Source organism: Pteropus alecto, unplaced genomic scaffold, assembly GCF_000325575.1.
Source record: "Pteropus alecto unplaced genomic scaffold, ASM32557v1 scaffold22, whole genome shotgun sequence".
Taxonomy (NCBI): Eukaryota; Metazoa; Chordata; class Mammalia; order Chiroptera; family Pteropodidae; genus Pteropus; species Pteropus alecto.
The window spans coordinates 18,076,771-18,104,732 of NW_006434839.1; the positions used below are offsets into that span (position 1 = coordinate 18,076,771).

At 38.6% G+C, this 27,962-nt stretch overlaps 1 protein-coding gene across 1 annotated transcript in view; it reads left to right on the forward strand.

Moving 5' to 3' along the window:
• CTTNBP2 (cortactin binding protein 2) overlaps positions 1-27,962 on the forward strand; it is a 229,946-nt gene that overhangs the window by 39,813 nt on the left and 162,171 nt on the right. The window contains 3 exon segments of the mRNA XM_025045859.1: positions 9,855-9,912; positions 11,475-11,505; positions 12,317-12,386. Of these exon segments, the coding sequence (XP_024901627.1) occupies positions 9,855-9,912; positions 11,475-11,505; positions 12,317-12,386 (159 nt within the window).

Below are 27,962 nucleotides of genomic sequence, written 5' to 3' on the forward strand. Positions count from 1 at the left end.
CCTGGTAAGCAAGGTGGGATGCGGGGTGTGGGTAGGGAAAAGCCAATGATTTAGTTAAGAGAAAATTAAATGTCCCCTGTGAGCAATCAGACAGCTGGGTCTAAAGGGCTCACTTCGTTCTTTTGCCAAGTAATACCTGAGTTATGACTATACTAGAATAAGAGCATCCAGGCTCCCCATGAACTGTGCAACCAGCCAGCATAAACCAATTAATCTAACCGACCACAGTCAGAGGTCAGAATGCTCACCTCTGACTGTGACTTGCTCCAATCTCCTGAAGCAAATACATTTCCTATGCCCTGTAATTGTTATGTTTTGTTTTGTTTGTTTTAGAGCTAGAAGGCACCTTGAAGACCTAGGAGCAGAATGCCCTCATTTCTAACAGATTGGAGAGCTTTGGTCTGCCTAATACATTGCAGGCAGTGGTGAAGAGATTTGGACATGTGTCTTTCCTCAGTGCTTTTGCATATATTTATGTCAGTGTCTTATTGATTCAAACAGAGAGTCTAGCTTTTATTAACCTGGGGCAGGCCATTGTTTTATAATCTTTGATGTTTTAACTCAAAATGAAAAGGAAGTAGAAACAGGGTCAGAAATCAGAGTTTGATTCCAGGAGCTAGTAATTTTTAATCTGGCCTTGTACAGGCTACTAAACCTCTTAATTAATAGGTGTAATGATATCTACCTCCTAGGATTTTGTGAAGATTAATCAGTTAATTAGAAGTAATAAATGGAAAATCCATGGAATATAATAGGGATTTAGTAAATGCACATCTCCACTCATGCCTGTTCTCTCCTAGGAGACAGAGTTTAATGAGGACACCATTTAATTTTAACGTGAATACAATCACTTTTTTCCTAATCATTTCTTCCTAAATCAAAAGCTGACATGAGCTCATTTCCCTTCTCTAGATCTGATTCTTCATTTGTAAAGTGAGTTGGTTAGATTGTTTCACCTCCAATGTCCTTCAATATCTGTGTTTCTACGGCTTCTTCCTCACTTTCCTTTGGCCTAGGAAAACCCAGTTTATCCCAGCCATCAAATTCTCCCCTTTGCTGAAAGAGAGAGTAAGTTAAAAAACCTTGTAAGTGACTAGCATATTTTCCCATTTTTGTTAGCTGTAAAGCATATTTTCCCATTTTTGTTAGCTGTAAAGCACTATGTAAGCATATAATTTATTATTAATATTACTATTAATATTACTCTCACTATTTTGTTTCTTCCCTCTCCCAAAATCATATGAGAAAAGTAAATATATCCTAATAGGTTAAATATTTAGGAAGGTCCATCAGAAAAAGAGATATATGTGTATATACATCCTTACTACTTGTTTTGATCATAGTTCATGTTCCATTGCAACTCCATTTGGTCCTGTCTACTTAGTCACTCACTCTCCCTTCTGACTGGAGGGGCACTATTGATGGCACATGCCATTCCTGTGGTCAAAAATTCAGACTGCTGTTGCTGCCACCACTACAGATTATGAGCTCCTATGAACTCTTGACTGACCAGGAGAACTCTCTGTACCTAGGCACAGGATGGATTGGACAAGAGAAGAATTTAGCTTCTCCAGTGGTTAACTGAAATAGTTGAGTGACCCAGTTTAGAAGCATGGAGATGTTGTCACCTGATGTGGCAGACTTTGACCTATGGAAGAGAGAGGGAAGTCAGCAGAAAAAGTGTTCTGTCTTCCTGGCCTTTCTCCCTCCCCCATGGACAGTCCTGAGATGCAGTCTCTTCATACAAAATTGAGCAACCAGACATGTTTGGTGATCGATAAAATCACCTTGGTGATGCCCCCCCTGTATTTGCTCTCTGACACAGGTTTTCTAGGAAGCAGACTCTAAGACAGTTTGACATGCCGTATTAGGGAATTCTCTTGAGATCAATGCCTGTAGAAGGGAAGGAAGAAGCAATTTGAGCACAGAAAAAAGTTGGGTTATGATATAGTCCCAATGAAGACATCAGCTATACTTTGAAGCTCTGATGGCCCTCCAGAATTATCCCAGATTGGGGAAAGGGGATGTGAGCTGTCCTGGGAAGGCGGCATGACCTTCAGAGAGCCAAACGCTGAAGAGAGTTGACGGTTGAGGGGTCTCTTCTGAAAAGAGTCTCAGCAATTAAGGGAATAAGTCCATCTTTCCTGAAGAGGGCTCTGGGGGATATATCACAGCAGCTGCTGCAATGTACTCCTGTACTACAAAGATCCAATTCTTTATGTAAGTACCGGGAGCAGCTCCTTTAGGACTCTGGTGGGCCACTGTCTGGGAGAAACTTATAAGAGGAAGGTTAATGGGGTTAATTATTGCCATCACTCCTGCAGCTGCTATCAGGGCCTCAGTTGATATTATTCATCTCCCTCTTCTAGTGTCCATTCTAGGTTCCCCTCACCCTCAGCTCACATCTTTGCTGGTCTCAGTGGCATAACTCTCATCCCTGAGGAATCTGAGCCCCTTTAGCACCATGCCCTTTGCAGAATATGGTTACTATTCTAAGAGACAGGCAAAGTAGATCATCTAGAAGCCAAACTTATTTCTTCCTGTACTTCCTGTGTAACATTAGCCCGACCTCAGTTTCAGTTAATCCTGACAAGATGGTGACTCCAAAGTGCCCAAGCAGTAGTCATAGCTTACAACTCAATATGACTCTTGATGTGTCCTCTGGTGGAAGTGTTTCTTCTTTGGAACCAAGAACTCTAGACACAGAATTCAAAGTTGTGAGGATGGGAAACAACATTCCTCCCTTGGGTCTTTGAGAGTGACGGTGAACAGGCTACTCCTGCTTCCACTCCTTGGGTCATCAACCTATGTATTCTACCTACTGGGGACACAATATCATAAATAATTGTTGATTTACAGTTGATCCCATCCCAGCATGGTATCACCACTGAGCTGGTACTTCCACAGTACCTTCGTCAGGCCAATCCATTGCTCTCTCAGGTCAATACCTTCTGAGTGGTGAAGTACATAAGGTCATGTGCTCATTCTTGTGGGATTGTTTTGGTTGTGTGTGTGTATGCACATGTGCGTGCATGCATGTGTGTATACAGTAGGTCCCATGATCCAATACAATATGTCAGCTTTCAGTGGCTAATGACAGAGTGCAGTTGATGTCAACTGTCTGAGTTGTTTTATATACAGGGTCATTTATTACCACTTCTGTGATATTGAATATGATACAAAATTCTTCATACATCGCGCCCACTCCCCCATATTCATCCACATGCCTCCTGAAGTAGAAAAATTGTAAGGAGACAAGGAGGCCTCAGACAGAGGGCATGAGAATTAATGGAGCCTTAGTGCAAAACATAATGTGTATTTTTGCAAGTTCTATTCCCTGGGAAGCAGACTGAGATAGGGATTGACAGGTAGGAAATTTATTAGGGAGTGATCTTGAGAAGGGATGAAAACAGAGATGAGCAAATAGAAAAGCTGGGCTATGAAGAGCCACTACAAAGGCCACATCTGACTCCACGGGGAATTCTGGAGCTGAGATGGCCCTTCAAAGTTATCTCAAATTGAGGCAAGAGGGCCAGGCCTTTATGCTGCTGCATTGACCAGTCACTGGCTCTGATCTACTCTGGGAAGAGGGCATTGCTAGAATGAGGCATTTCTCTTCAGCCAAGGCAATTCTTGAAGAGGAATGACAGCTAAAGACTGTCCCCAGCAGCAGTTCTGGCAGAGGGGGCAGGGAGGAAGAATAATCCCATTATCCTTGAAGTGAGATCTGGGTGGTGTATCACAACATCCACTAAACTTTTCTTCCTCCTCTGCCTCATTTCCTTTGTCTCTTACTCTTAATTTCCTGGGATGCACCCCTGATAAAGTATTTGCATGTAAGCTTTGCCTCAGGATATCTTTTCTAGAGAATCTGCACTAAACTCCCCAAATCTATATGTTTGTTTTAGCTTCTATTTCATAGCCCTAAGTGGACCTGCTCCAAAATGGGAGTCTCTACTATAAAAACAAATGTATAGAATTAATATCAGAAAAAAAAAATAAAAAAGCTTAGAACAAGATGGAGAAGGGGCAGGACACCTAACTTCTAGAGAAGCTCAACTATTCACTTGTGAATATTAGGAATGTAACTTGATCTCTCAGATTTAGTTTCCAATTTGATATAGTGGACATAATAATGTCTGATTTTCCAGCTCTCTAATAATATCAAGAGTCTGAAAGAATATAATGTATGTCAGAGACCTTTTCAAATATCACAAGATCTCCAGTAACAAATTCTTATCCTTCACTATCATATTTTCTAGAAAATGTACCGAACGATGAATCAGTGATGCCATCCTTCAAGAGTCTATGCCAGGGCCATATGGTGCACAATTCCTTACAAATACAGAGATACTAGAACACCAGGAAGCTACCAGTTCAAATGCCTCTCTTGTTCTTGCCAAGTTTTCTGGTGCCCCACCACTGAAGAGTGAGGTTCTTCTACCTTAAACCCCTTTTAATCTTTCAGTAAAAGCAACAGGGCCAAGATATTGCCCAACTCCAGGCATCATGGACAGTTAAATCTCTAGAGGGGATCTCCTAGGGTTATGCTATGTCATGGCCCATTGACAGGTACCTGCAAGCAAAATAGGCACCCTCTCCTTAGGGAGAAAAGATGAATAGAAGGGGAGACATTGGGACATTTCAGGACAATGAAAAGAGAAACTGAAATGTGGAGTCAAGGGGAAAAAGATTTGTCCTACTTCTTGATTTCAATAAGGTCTAGCCCTGGTTAAGTATATAGTCTAAGTTTCCACCAAAGGCCACAAGAGTAATACTGCATGCCATCGGGTAGCTAGCCAGAGCTGTACTACTCCTGCCTATGTCCCCTTGCTATTCTACTTTTCCTTCCAACTCCTTCCTTCTGAAATCATCAATGGCTTCCCTTAGTGGGATTTGTACAAATTTCTCTTTTGACCTATGTATGAGAGGGTGACATTCATAATTATTAGAATAAAATCTTTAGTCTCTAGCTTAAGCCTTACAATTAAAACAATTTTAATTTTGACTAAGAATGGGAAACTAGAACATGACCCACTCTTACTTAATTAGCCCCCTCTTTTTCTGCCAAAAATTATTCTGGAAGTCTTTTGAAATGTAACATGTTAAAAATGAAATAATACAGAATTCTGAAGCACTTTCAGGGGAGGGATGGGTAAAAGTCATTTTTAAAAAAGGCAAAAAATATTGAGAAAATAACTAAAGGAAACATCTCTGACATATTAAAACTAAAACAAACCATATGCTGTAGCAGAAAATTATTTCCCGTCATCCTGGATAAAGGCTGCATGGGACGGTCCTCCTCTCCCTTTTGAAGAATGTGCTTTGGCTAGCCCCTCTTGGAATCACAGGGCCTCATTTCTTCTGATTTCAGGGCTCTGGGTGGCTGTCCTGCACCTCAGTATCTGCCACTGAGCTTGCCGCAGAGCCAGCAGCAATTACTGGAATGTCGGGCAATGACCTACTTTTCAGTTTTGTGAACCAGTAAAACTAATTTAGTGCTCTCTCTTCCAAAGCACAGACTTCATTGATTTTTCAACAGATCAATTCCATCCACCTTAGACCAAGGCAATGTTGAACAGTCCCTGAGCAGTTCTGCTATGGTGAACTGAGTTGTATAGATAACTAAATATGTGCATATATATTCTTTATTGGATCTATGTATTCACTCTGAAATAAAATATCTATAGGTAAATCAGCAAAATTAGAGCGACATTTCCAATCCCTCAGTTGAAAGGACATGGCAAGATGCCAAGGAGCTGTCAGTGCTAGCCTAATAAGTGGCTGCAAATTTGGGGTAATTTGAAGAACACCAAAATATTAATTCTGCACCAAGTAGAGAATTACATAATGTCATAGATGGAAGAGGCCATAGCAACAATCTAGTTCCATGATCTGCAGTTGGTGGGTAGGCTATAAGGTTGGGGGAGGGGCTGCTCATTGAAAGTATTGGGGAGCTTTTTCAAAATATATACACAGGTTATGTAGAACCTCCGATTCAGCCTGAGAATGTATTGGAATCTGGGAGGATTGTGAGGTGGTTTCACAAACATTTTTATATTCTTCTAAATGACTCACACCTCCCTAGAGAACACATTGTTTTGCAGGAAAAAAAAATTGAGTCTCAAAAAGGTAAATTTGAACATAATTTAGCAAAAGCCACAGAGCTAATAAAAAGTAGGACAGGAACTACCTACCCAATTCTAAATTCAGAACATTATAAATTTACTTCATATTTCTTAGAATATGACCAATCCGTTGTTAAATTTAGCCATCATATGCTATAATCCTGTGTATCCCTTCACCTCAGTGCTTAGCTAGATTCCTTTCAGGTGGAATGAATTAACTGTTAATTTGAAAACAGAATCATCAGTGGCTTCCCTCAGTGGTATTTGTACAGGTATCTCTTTTGACCTACTATGAGAGAGTTACGTACGCATGAGTGTGTTTCTTAAAAACAGTATACGGTTCAGTCTTTCTTTTGTTGCAACCCGACATCTTTAAAATTAGAGTGATTAGACTATTTAAATTTCATGCAATAATCAACATGGTTGGGCTTAGATATTCTATTTGCAATATTTGTTTTTTTCCTCTTCCTGCCTTTTGCGGAAGAGATCAAGAAGATTAATTCATTTATGTATAATTCTATTTTTCTCCATTATTATTTGATTAGCTGTGTCTCTTTGTTGTTGTTGTTGTTGTTGTTGTTGTTTTCCAGTAGTTACTCTAGGGTTTATGGTACCTGTTGTTATTATTTTTCTTTAGGCAGTCAATTATCTTTTTAAAAAAGCATTTGATTAGAAAAAAATATTTCATATTTACCTATATATTTTCAATTTCTAGGGCTTATTTTTTTTCCTTTATGTAGATCCAAATTTCCATCTGGTATCATTTTTCTTCTACCTGAAGGATTTCCTTTAATATTTCTTATAGTGCAGGCAATGGTGTGCTGGAACTGACTCACACTGCAAGAGTTAATTATATGCATCTCTTCCCTACTCTGTATTTAGAGATGACTGGTTGATACTTTGAAATTGGCCATAGCAGGATTACTTACCATGAAAATAAAAAAAAAAAAAAAATGTAACTAATCTAGATTTGCTTTCCTGGAAAGCTACTTGTTAAACACTTGCCATAACAACTTAGTGTTAGCCTGATTGGCAATAAATTCAGCTTTTATATGTCTGAAAAAGTCTTTAATTCATCTTAACTTTTCGAAAAAAACTTATGACCCCTAAAAGGATAAATATAAATAAAATAACATCACTGTACATCATATTCAGGTTACTAAAAACTAGTGATCAAAGAAAATCTTAAACGCTCCCAAAGAAAAAAGACATATTGTGCACAGAGGACAAATATAAGAATGAGAGTAGACTTCTCATCAGAAATGTTGCAAGCCATAAGAAAATAGAGTGACATCTTTAAATTACCAAAAGAAGTAAACTATTAATCTAAATTTCTATACCCAGCCAAAATTTCTTTCAAAAAATGAAGTAAAATAAAGACTGAAAAAGAATGCTAGTGTCTAGGGAAGATTCATAAATGCCCTAGTGAGTTTGGCAAATTTAGGGGCAAGTTATCCAGAAATCTATTTGCAGAAAGGACTGAGGCATCTTTTGATAGAAAAAGGCATCTTTTTTAAAAGGAGAAATAGATCGACCCGGCAGTAAAGTTCAGCGTTAATGAGTGCGGGCAGCACTGTTGTCAAGTGTAGCATGCCATCATTTAGATTTTTGTACAGGACTTAGTGTCCATAGAATTTGTATCTGAGGCCAGTGATAAAGACACAGACTTAAAAACTGAAAGGTATGTTTTTCTAAAAATTTTATGAGATTTTGACACTCTTTTAACAGGATATAGCACCAGAAATGTTGAGTGAAATTATGTTCAAATTTGCCCCCATCTGGTAATGGTTTATATTTGTTTATAAGCATGGATGAGACTCATCTGGAAGTCTCACATAACATTAAAGGTGTCTTTGCTGGGGCATGAAATCCTGCATTAACTGAGGGAAAAGATCAAGTCAAAACATTTTATTTGTTATGGACTTTTGTCATGGATATTACCAGTATCTTTTTAATTCTCATTCTATTGTTTGGAATATTTCCCTTATTGTGTTCCATGTCACTAAGGTAGAAGTCAGAAACATTTTCTCAGTCTTTCTTAAAGCTAATGTAAAAAGTCAGATATACTACATGAGATTACTATATAGAAATAAGTCAATATGAGGAAACAAGTACCAAAGGGAATTCATTACATAGAAAGAATAACTACAGAGACATCTGACCTACAGAGAGCAATGATAGAATCAAGGGTCAAACAGCACTGAGGCAAGTTGTGTATCTGTGCTGAGTAGAAGTGGCAGTAAAGTCTCCCCTGGATTAACCTTAGTGCGTGTTTTAGGCCTTGTTCTCAGTTCCGTAGCTTCTAAGTTCCATCCTCTGACCTCCCAGAGAGTTCGTGACCTGCCTAATATCCTTCGATATTTTTTGTACTGTGTACACTAGCATGATAAAGTTCTGTTGTTTTCCCCTAAGAACCCCAGCCGATATATTTCCTATTGTATCCTGATTTTTGTAGTAATAATCCCTTCCCAAACATTCCAGAACTCTCTCATTTTCCAAAGTGCTAAATTTTTAGAATTCTGATTGTGTATGCTTGTATTCAATCAACTGATAGATAAAATGCTTTTCCTAGTTTATTTCTGACACAGTTCCAAAGAGCCTTGTGAATCCCACAAGACCTCAATTTGGCAAAGATTGAATATTTTTCAAGGGGCACCAGAGGAATGTTGAATAAAAAGCATATCTTTAAGGATAAGGTAGTCTGTTTCCTCTCCTTAATGGAAAGAGGAACTCTGGTAAGAATTATACCATTCTCTTGTGCATTCAAGATGCCTAGTCAAAACACCCATGATCCAATATGAAGATTCCGCCAAAGTACTTGGAAGAATATTGAATGTTTTCATTATTTGGTAGTTTTCATCATTGTCATTTCTACAATGTACATTTCACAAAAAAGAGGAGAATAATTTATAAAGAAATTATCCTAGAGTCCTCTCTTCATGAAGAGGAAGAAATTTTGACCAACCAAGAAACTGTTAAAAGTAATTAGCTATTTAAGTGTGTGATAGCATTTAAATTCTTCCTCTATGTTTAGAAATAGAACAAGATGTTTTGCACATGCAGGTTTTTCCCAGAATGTTTAAACTAAATTAGTAATTGATCATGCATTAATATATATAGTCAGCACAATAATTGGAATTAACGTAATTTCAGCTTTTCAGAGATTTTATCTCCTATTGCGTCGATGGTGGTCTTTCTGTGTTCCTTCTCCCCCCCCAGGAACTTCCTTGCTCTACTCACCCTGCCCCACTTTTCAGCACTCAATGCATGTTTTATCCTTCACTACATTAGTCCTATATCAGAAGAGGAGTAGATAGATTCATGCAGACAAGTGATTGATAATGTTTAACTACTAACTCTCTGATAGGGTATTTGATTTCAACTCTAAGTCTAAGGATAGATTGATATGAGAGTCTGCCTCTGGCTTTCTTGTCACTTCTAGATTTATATCCCTTGTGAAACTGCTGACACCACTCCCAGCCAGATTGGCCCTGCCTGTATTTACCTCAGAGCCAGGTGTACATTTACAGGCATTCTTCAGCACGGAAGAGCTGAAAGTCAGTCTCTGAGGCCTTCTTGCTAAGCAAGATGTGCAAGAAGTACCGAAGACTTCAAAAATAAAAGTATAATATCAAGTCTGAGAAGTTGTTATAATGTCTATGTGCCATGCCGTTCTTGTACACAGACAGGACGCACCATCATTGTGATATTATCTGCCCCCTGTAGCAACTGAACCTGCTGCAAGGAGCATTTGCCTTGCTGAGTAATTTGATAGCTGTCATTGGTAAGGTCCATGGAACACTAAGTGGTCAAGTAGGCTCACCAAACAGTTTCCGAAGCATAGCCACTTCACCTATCCTAACTCTAGGTTGGGAATAATGGTTATTTACATTTGTTTATTGCCTGATAATTTGCAAACACTTTAATATACAGAAGCTTTAGAAGAGCAGCAGAAGAGAAGGTGTTTCTACTTGGTAGATGGGTCTCAGAGTTAAGGGAATTACTTAGGTGACACAGCCAGGAATGCTAGAGAAGGGACTCAAAATTATTATAAATTTAGCACTCTTTCTACCACATCTCACTCTTCATCATGCATCTCCCATGGAAGACATGCATACATACATGTGAATACACACACACATATACACACAAACACACAAGAGGTTGATGAATACTGAAATAATCCTTGCACAAGGAATACATTTATAGGGAGCTGCAGAAGCATCATGATGGGTTGATAAGACAACAAAACTTTTTCACTAGGTAGAGAAGGATTTCACCTTTCATCCCACAAATATGTACTGAAGACCTACTATGTGCTGGGCACTGGGCTGGGGTGGGGTACAACAGTACATAGGCTTGATAGGGGCCTGGCCATCCTGATGCTAATCTAACCATTAAGAAAATAAGAACATTTGATCATTTTAGCAGCTAATGTTTAGGCTCATGGTTGCTTATTATTGCTTTATGTTGTAATTTTTTATTAAAATTTTCTTCCTGAGCTGGCTACAAATTTTAGAGGGCAAAGATCACACATTTTTATAACCACCATGTCACAACTCAAAGGAAGGGGAGGAAAGACAACATGTGAAAAATTTCAGGGACAGCTCTTTGTAAAGGGAGTTGATGGCCATTGGCTGTTCTGTTAGTTTTAACCTCCCTAAATCACTCCACCAGGCCCCACCGGAGTCATGTTCTCTTTATGTAGAAAGGTCCATGTACAAAATGTTGGGGAGTTGAGCATCCAAAATGTGTTTGGGTCCTTCAAAACTGCTTGAACAAAACACGTGAGCTACTCATTCTATGCAGGCAAAGTCATAGCTATCTGGCAGCTAATATCCAAAGATACCTGTATGCTGCCCTGTGGCTATACCTGCTATAAAATAGTTGCATGTGGAGTGTAGCTTTTGTTTCTCTGTAAGCAGAAACAGCAAACACCCTCCTGGTGCACAATCATTAGGGAGGGCTAGCTTGCCTTCTGCATCTTTTTTTCTCTATCCTATTTCCAGCATCTTCCACTTTCATGTCCTAAAATAATATAAGAAATAATCTGGCATGCTTATTTTATACCTTAGTTTTTAAATTTAGCAAACATTATGCATACGTACTATATACCAGCAGCCATAACACTGACCATATTTCATTAAGAGCTTCTAATCTATAAGAGAAATAGGAGACCTACACAGAAAAGTAGAGTTTCTAAGCTGCTAACAAAGTAGCACACAGCATGTAAGAAATGGATAGAAAAGACGTTAGAGACAAGTAAATTGTGTAAATAATAGATAAATGATTAATTTCTTTGTTTGACAAATATAAATTTATCCCATGTTTCTGAAACTTTGGTAGTTGCTGGAGATACAGAAGAAAATAAAACAAGGTAAGTCCTTGCCCTGATGAAATTTAAATTCTAGTCGGAGAAATAGGTAATAATTAAATAAGAGAATGTTATCACATACCTTATTTCCTAACCAATCCTAACATATTCTTCATGTTGCATCCCCCCTGAACTACCAATTATTCTATACATTTTCATTCATATTTCTCAGATGTTATTTCCTTACTTACAAAAATTTCTTAACTTTCTGGTCTGATTTGGAAGGTTCCTTCCCATCTTTCAAGGCTCAACTCAAAAGTCAGCTCTCCTTCCAAACCTCTCCTGCAAATTCCAGAAAATGTTAATGTTCTCACCTCTAAATTTTCATACACTGGGCCTCAATTTCTGCAGATGTAACACTGAAATGCAATTAAATGTTTATTTGCATTTTACTCCATTAGACAAAGAGTTGCTAAAAAGAAGAGACCATGGCTTATTTCTTCTTCCCATGCCCAGTGCCTAGGAGGTCACCCATACATGTAGCTGAATTATAACATTTTCAACCACAATGATAACAATGACACAAGCTAAAAGTTCGAACCATGTGCCAGGTACTTTGCTAAGTGAGTGAACTTCAAACAATCTTTTGAGGTATATATTTTATTATTATCTCCATTTTCTAATTGAGAAAACTGAGAGACCCAAAGCAGTTACATGACTTACCCAAAGTCAAATGACTAGTAAAGGATAATGAATAAATAAATTAATTTTTATTTTATTATAACAAAGAACTCTGTGCACATGGACTCATCCTTAAAAATCAGATATTCAAAAGGCATAAGCATCTGCTTGAAACTTTTTGAAAAATTTGAAGGATAGTGATCACTATCATCATCGTAGCAGCAAAATTCAGCTGCATATCAAATTTTGTGAACCTGAACAAGGTAAGTGATTTTAAACTAAAGAATAAATTATCTACACAAAGGAACTCTGATGTAGACTATTCCCAGAGGAACATTTGAAAGCCTTGACCTTTATTTTCTCTTAGACATATATTTTCTCCAATTTCAAAGACAGCTGTTAGAAGGAAATAAGGCAAGGGCTTTAGGGGCAGTCATGAGACTTGAAAATAGAAAATTGCATTTTTTTCATCATGCAGTGTCTCCTTTCCTTCCATGGCACAGTATATACAATGTCTGTGACCACACAGCTGACACTCGTTGAATCTTCGAAAATCACCATGACACAGTAGCTCATTTTCATAGTTAACAGAAAAGCTGGGACAAAAATATTCACATTTGGGTGACTTATCAACTTGTCCATGTTACAAAATCTGAGGATTCACCAGCTTCTTATGCACTCCTGCTTGTTGAGCTTGAATGAAGAAAGACAAATCTTAACATGTTAATTCCTGTTGGTCTGCAACACTCTGATACTAAAATTATCAGTAAAATTTTGAGTTTCATTAATGAAGATATCATGAAAAGGTAGAACACTGCACGTATCTGTTTAACAATGTCTTCCTGGTATCCATTTCTTTGCAATAAAATTATCTTTCTGGTACAGAGATAAGAAATAAAGCAGGTTTTGACCATTCTCTCTAGGGTCATTTTAATCAGCCTACTGACTTAGCATTCACGATACCAATAGCTTTCATTTTGAAAAGTTCCTATCAGTCACTCTAAGTAAATAAATCATTAGAAATTCAATCAGTAATGATGAGCTTGGGTATTATAAAGAGTCATGCTTTGAATTTTGATGGTTTAAAAAACATTCTATTATTGGACTAGAAAAATGTTGCTTATTAGCACTATTATACTGGTTATGATTTAAAATCTATATAATTTTACCTGTTGGCTAAAGACATGAAAGATAATAGTCAGAGATTCAGCCATCTCTCAGCAGGGAAGAAGGCTGGCCACACAAGACAAAGGAGGATCCACTGCTTTACCTCTGGTCAACCTTCAAATTAGTATACAAGGCCTTAGAGAAAGTAAAGATTAATAGATGGGCTGATTAGTGACCCCCTGTCAAACAAATAAAAGCCCTGAAGAATCCTATTTCTTGTTTCCGAAAGAACTAGGAACTGAACCATGACTCTTAAGATTTTGTAGCCCTTTGAGAAAGTTTAAAAAAATCTCTATGTTGATTACATTTGTTAGCCCCTGTTTTTATTGTGAATTGTAGTAAAACTCTTAAAACTAGGTAGGAGGCATAAAAGAAGGTGGAGGGCTATAGAAGAGCCTGAAAAAGAGAGCAAATGGTGGCAGCTACTATGATGGTGAGGAAGGAACAAAGTCAAGTCCATTCGGCAGGCTATCAGGAGGGCAGATAGGAAACTGTTAATCAGAGACTGATGCTGCTTCCACTGGCAGGATTTCTTCTTCAGGGAAGCCTCAGCTCTGCTCCTAAGCCAACTAGGTTGCTGAAGATAAACTCCTTTACTTAAAGTCAACTGATTGTACATGTTAATCACATCTACAAAAACCCACAAGGTTTTTGAAATCATTGTTTCAGCAGAAACACTGCCAGCTTGGATGGAAAGCAACGGAGAGAGGACAAAGTGAAAGAAGGTTGCTGGACTTTCAAAGTTCTCCATTTACAAAATGAACTGATAGAGCTACTCAGCTGCAAGCATGTGCTACCCTTCGAGAACAAGGAAGAATGACTCTAAGGGCAATGGCGTGGGTGCAGAGGCAAAGCTTGCAGCTGCAGGCACAAAGGTGTGGAAAGCTACAGGGAGCACAAAGGACAGAGCCCTGAGCCACAGAAACTGAACGGAATTTGCTCTGGGGCTTGTTACTCCTTTATTCCTTCCCTTTTCTCCCTTTTATATTGGAATGTCTATTCTCTGCCTACCCCATTATTGTATTTTAGAAGCAAATAACTTCATGTTCTAGTTTCAGAGGTCCGTAGGTGGAGAGGAATTTTGCCTCAGGATGGATAAACCCAGAGTCTTATCCATACCTGGTTTGGTTGATTTAATTTAGATCATGAGATTTGGAACTTTCTGAGCTGATGATAATTAGATGAGATTTTGAACTTAGACATGGTGCTGTAATGGGCTGAGATATTTGGGGGTGTTGGGATGGGGTGAATGTATTTTATACATAAGATGTATATAAATTTTGGAGGGCCAGAGAGTGGGCTGTAGCCATTTAATGTTGGTCCCCCAAAAGATATACTTACATCCTAATACCTGGAACCTGTGAATATGACTTTAAGTGGAAAAAAGGTCTTTGCAAATATAATTAAGGATTTTGACATGAGATAATCTTGGATTATCCACATAGGCCCTAACATTGACACACAAGGAGAAACTCACAGAAAGGAGGAGGAGGTCATGCGAAGATGGAGACAGAGTTGAGTGATGCTATCAAACCCAGGAATGTCAAGAGCCACCAGAACCACGAAGGAGCAAGGAACAGAATCTCCTCTAGAGCCTCTGGAGAGATCGTAGCCCTGCTGACGCTTTGATTTTAGAATTCTTGCCTCTAAAATTGTGAGACAAAAACGTTTGTTGTCTTAAGCCACCAAGTGTGTGGTGATCTGCTACAGCAGCCTTGTTAGGTAGTTAGTCAGACATGAGCGATAGGGGAACAAAGGAACAGAGGCCCAGCCCAGAGACAGCTCAGAGACCATCCAAAGAATACCCCATTTGTAGTTAAAGGATCACTCCTGCATCCTTAGAGACAAAGGACTGGAAGGCCATAAACCTATAGCTGTTTTAATCCTGAAGCAGATGATTGCACAGAAGGTACTACCCTAACCTGCCCACAACCTCAGTCTCATTTATAGCATCATTATAATACCATGTTTATGCTCAGAAGTTCATGAATCTAATTATAACAGACTGAATTCTGGGTAAGCACATGAGCACTAAGCAAAGAGTTATACAGCAGCCAAGTGTCAATCAAAATGACCTCATGTGCCACTCACCTAGGAATGCCTTTGTAACCACCCATCGTGGCCCAAATATAATACAGACCTTCCCACTTTTGTGGGATTGTTACAGCCCTCTCTTTTCCTGCTATAACCTGCTCCCCATAGGTGTGTACCCTCTTTTCTATGCGATAAGCCAGTTCAGGCATGACCTGTTTTCTACCTCAAAATGTGCCTTTAATAAATCTTTTTCTAAATCTCACTGACCTGTGATTCTTTGCTGCTTTGGTGAGGAAAAATTGAGGAAATATGCGAATTGCACTTCTGCCTTGCTTCCCCTCCAACCTCTGGGGTGATGCCAGAGTTTAAATCACCTCCAAACAGCAACAGCCTTAGCAACTGAATATAGTCACCAACCAATAGAAAGTGTGTATGGGGTTCCCTGATGCAATTTTTAAATAATATGCCAGAGAATGCACAAAAGAGTGATGTCTTCTTTTTAAAAATCACCTTGGATCTCAAAAACATTATCCTAAAAGAAGCTAGGCTCACTCATGACGCATTATATAATTCTATTTACCCTAGAGAAAGCTGTCAAAACTGTAAGCCAGAAAACAGATCAGTGGTTATCAGGGTTTAGGAAGGAGATGGAGGATTCTTCAGTGGGGCACAGAGGAAATATTGAGGATGATGGATGTAATCAGTATCTTGATCATTGTGGTAGTTTCGCACTGTATAAATTTGTCAAAACTTAAACTGTACACATAAGAAAGCTATATTTCACTGTACGTAAATTATACTTCAATGACTTTAAATTTTTTTACCTTCTGATACTATAGGTTTATGTAACTCTCGTTTTAAAATGTTTGGAGCAAGTTTTTTTGGAACTCTGTGAATATCAGTCTTATATTATATAGTTACAGCTGCAACTGATGGTTTTACATGAATTTTTTATTGTTTTCTAATATCTATTCATTCCCAAAAGACAATGATTTTTCCATCATTGAAAATATAACCTCTCCAAGAAAAAAGGACTACGTGTTCCACCTTTAGTTTCTAAAGAAGAGTTGAAAAAGTGTTTTGCTTATTGAAATAAGTGTACTATACCCCAGAGTGTCTACTTTGTTTAGTTTAACTTAACAAATATTTATTTAGTATCTTATGTGGAAGATACTATACTAAATGCAGGGCTGGTACTAGGAGTGGTTACAGAGATGATTAAGAAACAATTCTATGTTTAGAAAGCAGTATAAAATAAGAAGCAAATAACTCTAATATGAAACAGATTCAAACCAAATGCTTTGGAGTTAGAAGGGAAGCAATCATACCCAAATGGGAGGATCTCGTTCAAACAGATGAGGCAGAATTGAAAATATAAAATGAATGATTGTGGATTTCAACAAAAAGGGGAACCCCAGGTGGAAGAAACTGCATGAGCAAAAGACACATGTGATGGACTGAATGTTTGAGTCCAGCCAAAATTTATATATCGAAGCCAGTCCTCAACATGACGAGATTAGGAGGTGGCACCTAGGGACGATGATTAGGTCATGCAGGTGAAGCCTTCGTGATGGGATTGTTGCTCTTATTAAAAAAAAAAAAAAGAGTAGAAGACAAGGAATCTCATCCTCTGCTCTCCACGGTGTGAGGACACAAGAAGAAAATCATCATTTGCAAACCAGAAAGAGTTATCTCACCAGATGCCGGACCCACCTGCACCTGCATCCTGGACTTCCCAGCCTCAAGAACTGTGAGAAATAAGTGATTGTTGTCTAAGCCACCCAGCCTATGGTAATCTGTTATCACAGCCTGAACTAAGTACAGAAATGTGAACAAACTTAGGGAACAGTCAGTAGTCTTTGACTAGAATTGAAGAACATTGCAAAAGAGTGAGAGAAAAACTAGATAGGGAATTTAGGATAGTTTTCTGAGTATCTTAAATGCCAAATTGGGGGATTTGTGCTTAATTCGATGGTCATCAGGGAACTATTAATGCAGCGCTTGAGAATTTTGAGAATCTGGTAAAAGCTATGGACGCATTTCTCCAAAAAAGTGCACATGTGTACAAAATGTTGCATGCTACCTCAGGAGTTTCACAGACACACAGATCCTCCAAGGCCTTCCTTTCCTGGGAACCTCTGGATTAAAGAAGTTTCAAGGACATTTACATAAAAGAGATTTTCATTTCATGTTTATTCTTATTCAACTTATGAACTAAAGTAGGTTTTCTTAAAGTGTGACCTATATTAGAATCACCTGCAGGGTGTATAAAACATCCATATTCTTAAAGTCCCACCTGAATTACTCAGGTCTCCAGTGGTGGGACCAGGTGAGACACACTTTTAACTGGCATTTAACTGATTGTGACTCCCCTTTGCCTAGAGAACAGCTGACCTAGTGATGAAGCGGATATTGTGGTAGACATCATTTGCTTTTGACCTTCCAGTAAAGCATGGAAGAGACAGAACTCAAAAAAATATATGATGTTTTTTCAACTCCATCAATTCTCAAGACATTTTCCATAGTCAGTACCAATTTAAACTAGGCACAGGAACAGCTTTGGCTGCAGTGTGTTAGACAGGACGGCATTTACCCTGGAGAAAGCTGGCTCTTTTACGTCAGCCAGAACATTTAAGAGGATCATTAGTATCTCATAGTCATAGTGTTGAAAGCTACTGATGGGTCCCAAGGGATTAAGATAAACAGTCATCATCCTTAACCTTAAAATGATCACCTGCCACAGCGGCCAGAGTAGTTTCTGTTCTGTGCCTTTGATCTGAAAAGACCCAAGGTTTCACTTATATATCAGTCTATCTTTCCAGGAAGGATTTTGCAAAATGACAGTAACTGGCAAGGTTCTGGAATCGGTAGAGTCTGTTGCTTATCAGTTTTATGAGATTCTGACATCTCTTTCTTTTTGTAAAACAATCGCCATGACTGTATTCTAAAAAATGCTATCGATTCCTAAAAATTTGTTTTTTGATTCAGACATTCCACACATTCATTCTAGTTAGGAACACAACATTTTATCATTTAATATTAAACCACCAAATCAATGTATTGTGCTTCCTGATTACTTTTTAACAAACAAACAAACAAAAAATGTGACTAACAGGTTGGTTAAGAAGTTAGTTGTTAAATGAAGCTATCATTTTCACTTTCCTGACATTCCAAACCTGTTATAGAATATTTATCTAGCAAGCACATATACTATCTATAATCAAGTGTTCTGTTCATCTAAGAATAAAGACTCATAGTCAGAAAAAAATCGTTTAGATGATAGAGACTCTGTTCATGCCTCTGGCAACCAAATTAAAGTTATGACAGAAACAAGAAGCAAACATCAAGGAAAATCACCTGGGATCTAGAAGAACAAGCCATATAACTAAAGAGAGAACTAAGAAATCATCTTGCAATGACAGAAGGTAGGATGGGGCTAGGTCGTAAGGCTCTCCGGACCCAAGAGGCTGAGTGGGACAGAGGCCATAGCTGCAGCAGCAGTAAATGCCTCTTAAACAGGCCATGTCTGAGAGCAGACTTTTGCAGTGATGAACCTGCTTACTCTGTGTACCAGTGCCCGTTAGGCTGTGCAGGGGGCACCAGGGCCTTACAAGGAGACTGATGTTGGAGTGAGGGCCAAGGCGAGACTCACTCACTCTGTACAGAAGTGCCAGCAGTATCCATTGTTCCTCTGTTGTGCCCTCCCCGCTCCCAATGCGCAGATGCAATGCCTCCATAGCCAAGACATCATCAAACTGGATAACAGAGGTCATTCTGCCTAGAGAATTCCCTGAAACTCTGCCTCCTCCAACTCAAGGCCCCACTCAAGCCATATCCAGGTGTGTCCTCACTTACTCAAGTACTCCTTGCTTAGCAGCGCCTAGACTCACACTGGAGGCAGCTGGCCTGTTTTTGGTGTGGCCTTTTGAGGCAACTATAAACATAGCGTCTGTGGATTGCTTGCTGAATCTTAACAGGTGGCCCTGGAGGGGTAGAGGCTTGGGCTAAATTTTGCCTGCAGTTAAACCTCTCTCAGGACTGTGCCACTGGATACATACTACACAAAGCCGCACTAAGACCAAGAGACTTAGGAGCTTTGCTTAGTACATAGAAACTGACATGGAAAGGCAGCCAAAATGTGAAGAGAAAGAGGCATATGAGAGAACAGAACAGAGATCCAGAAATAATGGAGTCAAGCAATCTAACAGATGCAGAGTTCAAAACACTGGTTATAAAGATGCTCAATGAATTTATGGGAAGTGTAGATGAATTCGATGAGAACTTCAACAAAGAGATAAAAACATAAAAATGGAAATGGAAATTATAAAAGGGAACCAGTCAGAAATGAAGAACACATTATCTGAGATGAGAAGTATATTGAATGGAACAGGATGAATAAGGAAGAGTATCGAATGATCTATACAGAGGATGGGAAAACCAAGGACTCTCAATCAGAATGGCAAGAAAAGAGAAGCCAAAACTGTAATAATAATTTAAGGAGCCTATGTACACTATGAAAGGTAAAAATATCCGTGTCATAGGGGTACCGAAAGAAAAAAAAAAAAAGAAATTAAAGAGCTATTTGAAGAAATAATGATGAAAAAACTTCCCTAACCTGGTGAAGGAAATAGACATAAAACCCCAGGAAGCTCAGAGAGTCCCCAAAACCAAGAACCCAAAGAGGCCCATACCAAGACACATCATCATTAAAATGCCAAAGGTTATATACAAAGAGAGAATCTTAAAAGCAGCAAGAGAAAAGTAGTTAGTTACCTACAAGGGAGCACCCATAAGACTGGCAGCTGATTTCTCAAAAGAAACTATGCAGGACAGAAGGGCTTGTCACAAAATATTCGATGTGATGAAGACCCAGGAGCTACAACCAAGAATACTTTATCCAGCAAAGCTATCATTTAGAGTTGAAGAAAAGATAAAGAGCTTCCCAAACAAAAACAAGCTAAAGGAATTTATCATCACCAAGCCATTATTACAGAAAATGTTGAAGGGATTTCTTTAAGAAGAAAAAATGTGTATCAAAAACATAAATAAAGAATGGTAATAACTACGTTCCTATCAAAAAGTACCTTAAATGGAAAAGAATTAAGTGTTTCAACCAAAAGACAGAACTGCTGAATGGATAAGAAAACAAGACCCTGACCTATGCTGCCTACAAGAGACTCATGTCAGATTAAAAGACACACACAGACTAAAAGGAAGGGGATGGAAAAAGATATTGCCTTGATGGACCTAGATGGTATTGCGCTGAATGAAATGGGTTGGATAGAGAAAGACAAATGTCACATGATGTCACATACATGTGGAATCTAAAGAATGAAATCAACAACAAAAGCAACAAAAGCAGAAATAAACTCATAGATACTCAGAATATTTTGAGAGATACTAGATGGGAGGGGAGTGGAGGGTACAAAAAAAAAGCAAAGGAATTAAGAGGTACATATAGATAGTTGCAGAATAGACATGGAGATGTAGAGTGTGGCATGGGACAGATGGTTATTAATGTTGTAATAAATATGCAAGGAGGAAGAGGGGTACTACATTTAATGGGGTGATCACTTTGAGAGTTATGTGGACCTCTGATAACTATGCTATACTGAAACTGGTATATTATTGTATGCCAACTATAATCCAAAAAAAACTCATTGTACAATGTAAATACAAGCAACTAATTGTCTATTTTATAGCAATAAAGGTAGGGAAAAAAGGAATAAAGACTCAGTATTTGCATAAATAGCCATTTCTATCCTTTCTTAGGCATGGTAGTATGTATTTACTGGTTTTTACTTCCCAGAATCTCTTTTCCTCCTCTTCTGGTTACAGCAACTCCTCTTCTTTTGGAAAGCTCTTCCTTCCCTGCTCCAGTCAGAAAGGTTTCATTGGAACCTGTCAATCACAGAACTCCACCCCCATCCCAAGCTAGACCAATCATTACCTCACCTCATCAAGGGGCCCCTGATTGGCCTGGAAATGGGCACAGTCAGAGTTCTTCTCAAAGATTTTTTGAACTGGAGTTGGGGTGGTTAGAACTGTCATAGGAAAATGAAAAACACTTTTCCTCTATGATGGTGAAGCTATGAGTGTGCGAATCCTGTTGGTAGCCATGCACCCAAGTACAGTGAGAAAGCAGATCAGAAGCAAACAAAAATAAAGCCATCATACAAGAGAAGAGGTGTTTTTTAAGCAACTCCTTTGGTTCTAAGATTCACCTTAATGTGCTTCAGGGCTGTGCTATCTAATATGGTGGACACTAGCCACATATGGCCAGTGAGCAACAAAAGCATGGTTAGTCCAAGCTGAATTGCTCTATAATACTAAAATAACACTGGATTTCAAAGATTTGGCATGAAAAAAGTTATGATTTTTATAATGAATAAATGTGAAATTATAATAGGTTGGATATATTAGTTTAAATAAACTAGATTTTAAAATTAATTTCATCTATTTTTATTTATTTCATCTTTTTTAATTTTAGTGTGGCTTTTAGAAATTTTTATATTACATATGAGTCTCATATTATATTTTTATTGAAACAGCACTGCTCTCTAGTGACTCTGTGGTTTTATTTGTTCGTTTCTTCATTTGTTTAGCTACTTCGGTGGGGGGTAGGGGGGTTATGCCATTGGCAACCAATAGAGCCCTAGTTGATGCTGAAATTGGCAGCTGGAGCAGAGGCGTTTAGAGAAACTGATCCATAATGTAGAAGTAGTTATGTTGAGGTGCAGAGGGGGCAAGGAAGTTTTCTCCATCCTGAGTTAGGAAACTCAGTAGCAAAGGAGTTAACCTATAAGTTCCTCCTTATAGGTTATTTGTTTTCATTTGAATAATGTGCCTATCCTCACTAAACTTAGAACTTTACAGGACTTGGTAGAAAAAAAGTCAGCATTTTGGAGGGGATGGCTACTTCTTGCAACCTTCAATAAGGTTCTGCAAGAGGGAAAAATTGTGGTCCAAGCAGAGCCACCTGAAAGTGGAACAGGAGTAGCAGCAGCCCAGTATAGTTGTCTAAAGAGAGGCCTTTTAGCCATCACGCATGCTCTGGATTTCAAAAGGCAGCCCATTGCACCAAAATCCAGCCAATGTGCAGCCAGAACAAAGCAGCCAGATCCCTTAAATGGCTATAAAACACTACTTCCTGGCAAATCAGTCTCCTTCCCCAAGTTACAAAGGATATTGGGTGTACTTGGGGCAGAAGGACATTGAGCTCTATCTCATCACTGCAGCCCACTGTACGAAGACAGAGACCAAAGTGAGATGCACCAAGATGAGGCCTAGGAGGATGGGCAGTGCCCCCTTGAAGAGTCATGAAGTTACATGCCTATGGGCATGCATATATATACAAACACACACATATAATATGTTATATGTTACATGTATATGTTCATATAGAAATAGAAATTGTCATAGATGGGAAGTCTTGCAATTATGGATTCTGGGATCCACATTTGAATGGGAATGATTGCAGTAGAAAAAATTTAAAATGTGGTTTCTTCGTGCACTACAGCTTTTCTTTCCGATATTATCATATAAGGAAGTTAATTCCTAGAGCATTATTTACATCAGAATTCGTTTATTCAGAGAACACTTTAGATTGGTTGATGATGTGGAAGTGTGACCTTATTACTCTCTGATGTATATGTGTAGACTTTAGCTTTTTATTTTCATTACAGGTAATGAAAGGGCAGTTCAGGAAAAGGTGATCTGGATTGGAGTATGCTTATAATTCTCTGTCATTACCTGTAGCTTTTTAGAATAGGGAATAAAAATGCCATTAGTAGAATTGGTGGGGAGAAAGGTTCGAAACAATTGAATATAGCTGAAATCATCTTGAGAGTTTGGAGATATAGAATAATATTCTGAACACTTTGCTTATATTAGGTCTCCTTCTAATTATTTCATTTATGAGTCAAAGATATAGTAGAAAATAGAATTTGCTTCCAAATAGTTCAGATGAAGAGAGTTTAAGGAAGGGATTCCTTACACAGGTGTGAGCAAGATTAAGGGAACAAATATGACTTGGTGAATCACTCAAAGCCCACCCCCACCCTTCCCACTTACTGGCTGAGGGGAGTGGGAAGCAAAAAGTGTTGCCAGGAGCCCAGTGAGAACTGGGGCTGTGGGGGAGGGCTGCCTGCTGGGAGCTACAGTCACAGAGGAATGTGACTTCTGCTTCAGTTTCAGGGCTAAAACTGAGGACTGGGGAATAAATACACCAGTCTCTCTCTCCTCTCATCCACCATCCTCTGCTAGTGCCTCTCTTGGGCTGAACCCCACCTGAACCAGATAGCAAGAGCAAGGCAGAGATTCAGTTGGGGTAGGTGTGACAGAGAATTACAAGAATACTCCAATCCAGATCACACCACCTTTTCCTGAACTGCCCTTTCATTACCTGTAATTGCCTTTTTAATTTAGTCGTCTATTTGTGTACTATTCATCTCTTCTTCAACTCTACGGAATTTACACTTGGGATGTAAGGGTTTGGAAACTTCTGCCTCCAGCCCTAGGATACAGATAAAGTGAAGGAGATGGGCACAATGCTTCTGTTGTACATCACTATTTCAACTTGATAGAAGTGATAGAGTGAAATATCAGGAAAGCAGACAAATAGGAAGAAATTTTAGCAATTCTCCCCATCCATGCTACTGCATTATATATATTACCCAGAAGAAGCACATTAGCTTCCCCCCCCACACACACACACACTGAAGGGCAACATTTTTCCTTTAAACAAAGTATCAAATGCATACAACAGGTTTACACAAATTATTTTTTAGTTGCCAAAGCCCTAAGAAGAGAATTTCATTTTTAATTCTATCATTGAAAGGCTAGCGGGGAGAGGGGAGACTAACTGATAACAAATTATTGTAAAGATGAGGAAGCTGTTTGTAGACTGAGATCAATTATTTGGAATAGCCAAAAATCTTTTACATAGTGTTTGACCAGTGTTAGAATTCAACACCCAGATTCAGTTTTCCTTTTTCATTTCTAGTAAAACAGAGATCCACACTTTGAGGCCGAGGAAATCAAGGAGAAGAATCACATGATCATTTTTGCAAATATTTGTCAAGAAGTTAGTATGTGCCAGGCCTGTGATATGTACTTTATCTGCAGGCTTAGGGGGCATTGAGAACTTGTGCACACAGCTGGGAAGTGGTAGAGTGGAGCTTTCAACTCAAAAACTGCATTTCCATAGATTTCTCTACCATTCGACTCCATCTGAAAATAACAATAACGATGATCTTAAAATAGGCTTGCCATTTTTAGATAAATGAGAACTTTGATAAAGAGCCATGAAATTAAAATTTGTATGCAATTTCTCATTTTCCTTGTTTCTAATGTTGTTTTAGAAAAAAAACATTGCAACTTATTAGTTTGGATAATGACACTTCTATGACCAGCTTCTCTTATTGGTCTCTCTGCAGAGATTTTTAGCACCTTTTTTGCATTATCTGAGTCTGAATCTAAATTCTCCCAGCTAAGATTGCAATTTCAAATTGCATGAACACAGTTCTATAGCTGTCAAAAGCTTTTCTAAGTCTTCGCAGTTTGATGCCACAAATTGCCAGACAGCCTGCTTCTCGAGTTTAAATAGATCACCTCCCTTTGAACTCTTATAATATCCAATAAAACAGTGGAGGTATAGCTATGTAGCACAAAAATAATCTCGACTGAACTAAAATGCTATGTCTCATCATTTATCTACATTCTCCTAATCATCTAGGTATTTCCAAATATCTGGGTCGATAACACAATGTAAGGAATATATCTGGACACTTTAATCCTGGGGCCAACGAACTAAGGCCCATGGGCCAAATCTGGCCCACCACTTGTTCCTGTACATAAAGTTTTACTGGGACTCAGCCACACTCATTTTGCGTATTACTTATGGCTTCTTTCATGTTATGAGAGCAGAATTGAATAATTGCAATAGAGACTGCAAAGCCTCTGCAACATCCAAAATGTTTATCATCTCATCCGTTCAGAAAAGTTTGCCACTGCTGCTTTACCTGAAATTGTCCATTTTCTTAGATTTCATTTGTTTTATTATTTCTCAGTAACATGATCAGGAAGTAGAAAAATTTCCTCTCTATGCTCTTTATTTTCTCTGGAGCATTGAACCCCTCTGATCCTGTTATTACATCTCATAAATGAATCAGCACCACTAGCCGTAAACCTACCTACTTTATAAAGTACACATGAAAGGTGTACTTTATAAACATAATGGGATATATACAATTCTTGTTAAGCAGAGTGTGAGGTGGTTTAAGAGGAGCTAGAATAATTTTCCATCTCACAAATTTTAACAATGCTTTGGATGAGGCGGGCCACAATGAGTCACAGGCAAAGGTTTTGAGTCAGACCTGAGTTTGAGCCCTGGCTTCACCAATTACAAGTTGTGTGACTTGTCCTCTGCCTGCATCAGTTTCCTCCATTGTTACATGCAGACGATAATAATAGTATCCATCTCATTGGATTGTTAAGAGAATTAAATTCAGTTAAAATGACTGTGCTTAACTTAGTGCTGGCACATAGTAAGTCATCACATCCTTCCATTGGCAACTTAAGAATGGAATTAAAGAGACAGGGAGGAAATGAATGAAGAAGGGAAGAAAGACAGCATTAAAACCACCAAAAGAATTAGGGCATTTTCCTGATTTATTACCTTACACTTCAATTTCTAGAGTAAAGAAATAGTTCTCTATTTAGAGATAAGAAAAATGCTTCAAATATGATTTATCTTCATAACTCAAATTACTTTGAAACTTAAAGGTTTGCTTCTTAATTTGAGTAAATGGAATTTGTAGAACCTACAGATGTCTTTCTCACACTTAGGGCTCATTTCAAACCTCACAGATCCTAAATGAGATGTGAGCTCATTCTCAGTGCATGTGTACACATAAGCAATTGCTGATTTCATAAGCTTGGGGACCATATTTACTTTCAGCAAGAAATGAGCTCTTGCTTGGAAAATTGGTCTGAAAACCCATTACTGCAGTGGATTCATTTTCATTTATTTCCCAACAGGTAATGGCATTTATTTGGAGTATTGAGAGATAGTGCTTTTCTGAAACTGAGTATTGTCTCATTTACATGCAAATATTTTTATCGTCATCTTAGATAGAACTATAATCATGCTCTATCAGGCTTGCCATGCACCCAGAATTTAATTAATGATGTGTCTGCAGAGAATCAAGATAAAAAGCTGAAATGGAAAAAATTTGGCATCATATAGCTTTCAAGCTCATAGCTGTTTTAGTAATTTCACTAATTTATTCATTCAGTTATTCATTGCTTTGACAAATATTTATTGAGTTGCTACTATGTGCTAAACAGTTGTATGTGATACAAATATATAAATGGAAACACATAACCTTGACTTCAAGAATGTCACATTCTAAGAGAGAGATAGAGGCCAACAAAGACGATTCTTAAGGTTATGATGAAATAAAGCCTAAGTACACTGGAAGCATGTGTGTCCAGGGAAGAAAAGGTAAGCTTCGCATGAAAGGCGTAGCTCTCTGAGCCTTGACGAATAAGCAAACAGAGGTGGAAAGCGTGCCATGCAAGAAACAGCTCCAAGTCCAGCCGTATGCAGACCATGGAATGTTTGGGGAAACTACAAGTGGCTCAATCCTCCCAGAATGTAGAGTGGTGAGAGGGGCTGAAGGTACGAAGCAGGTGGAAGTGGAGGTTGGACAGGGTCCTGATCGTGGAAAGCTTTGTCAAGCAAAACACTCCAGGTTTTATATGAAGGCAACCAGAAGTCACTGCAGAATTTTAGCAATAGAGGGAGGAATCAGATTTTCACACTAGAAATGTCACTTCAGTAGCTCCGAAGAATAGTGGGGCAATCACAAAGTGGTCTCTTATGACAAATAGGCAAGTAATGCCCAGGTCATGAACCGTGAGGGTGACCATGGTAATGGAGATGGGGGACCAAAATGAAAATTATTTAGAAGGCAGGATCAGTGGAACACAGGGATTGACAAGAGGTGGATTTTAAAGGAGAAACAGTGTTCTAGGAAGGACAGCTAGGTTAAGAAAGTGTCATTTAAAAAATTCAGGAGAGGATTCATGAGGGCAGGGTATAGGATCATTGTAGAAGGTGATAAATTCTGTTTGGGGCACCATCCCTTTTGAATATCTAAGCAGAGAGGCCTAAAAGGCAAATAGAAATGAAAGTCTGGGACTCAGGAAAAGGGTGTGGACCAAAGCTGTAAATCTGGGAGTCATGGACATTTAGATGATATGTGATGTTGTGATCATTAATTTTGTGTCAGCTGGACTTGGCTAAGGAATGTCAGATGGCTGGTAAAACATTATTCCTGGGTGTGCTTGTCAGGGCATTTCTGGAAGAGATTGGCATTTGAATTGGTAGACTGAGTAAAGATCATCCTCAGCAATGCAAGTGGGCACCGTCTAATCCATTGAGGGCCTGAAGAAAATAAAAAGGTGGAGGAAGGGTGAATTTGCTTTCTCTGATTGAACTGAGACATCCATCTTCTCCTCTTCTTGGACATTGGTGTTCCTGGTTCTGAGGCTTTAAGACAGACCAAGGCCTACACCATTGGCCCCAGTTTTCAGGTCTTCAGACTCAGATTGAATAACACCACTGTCTCTTC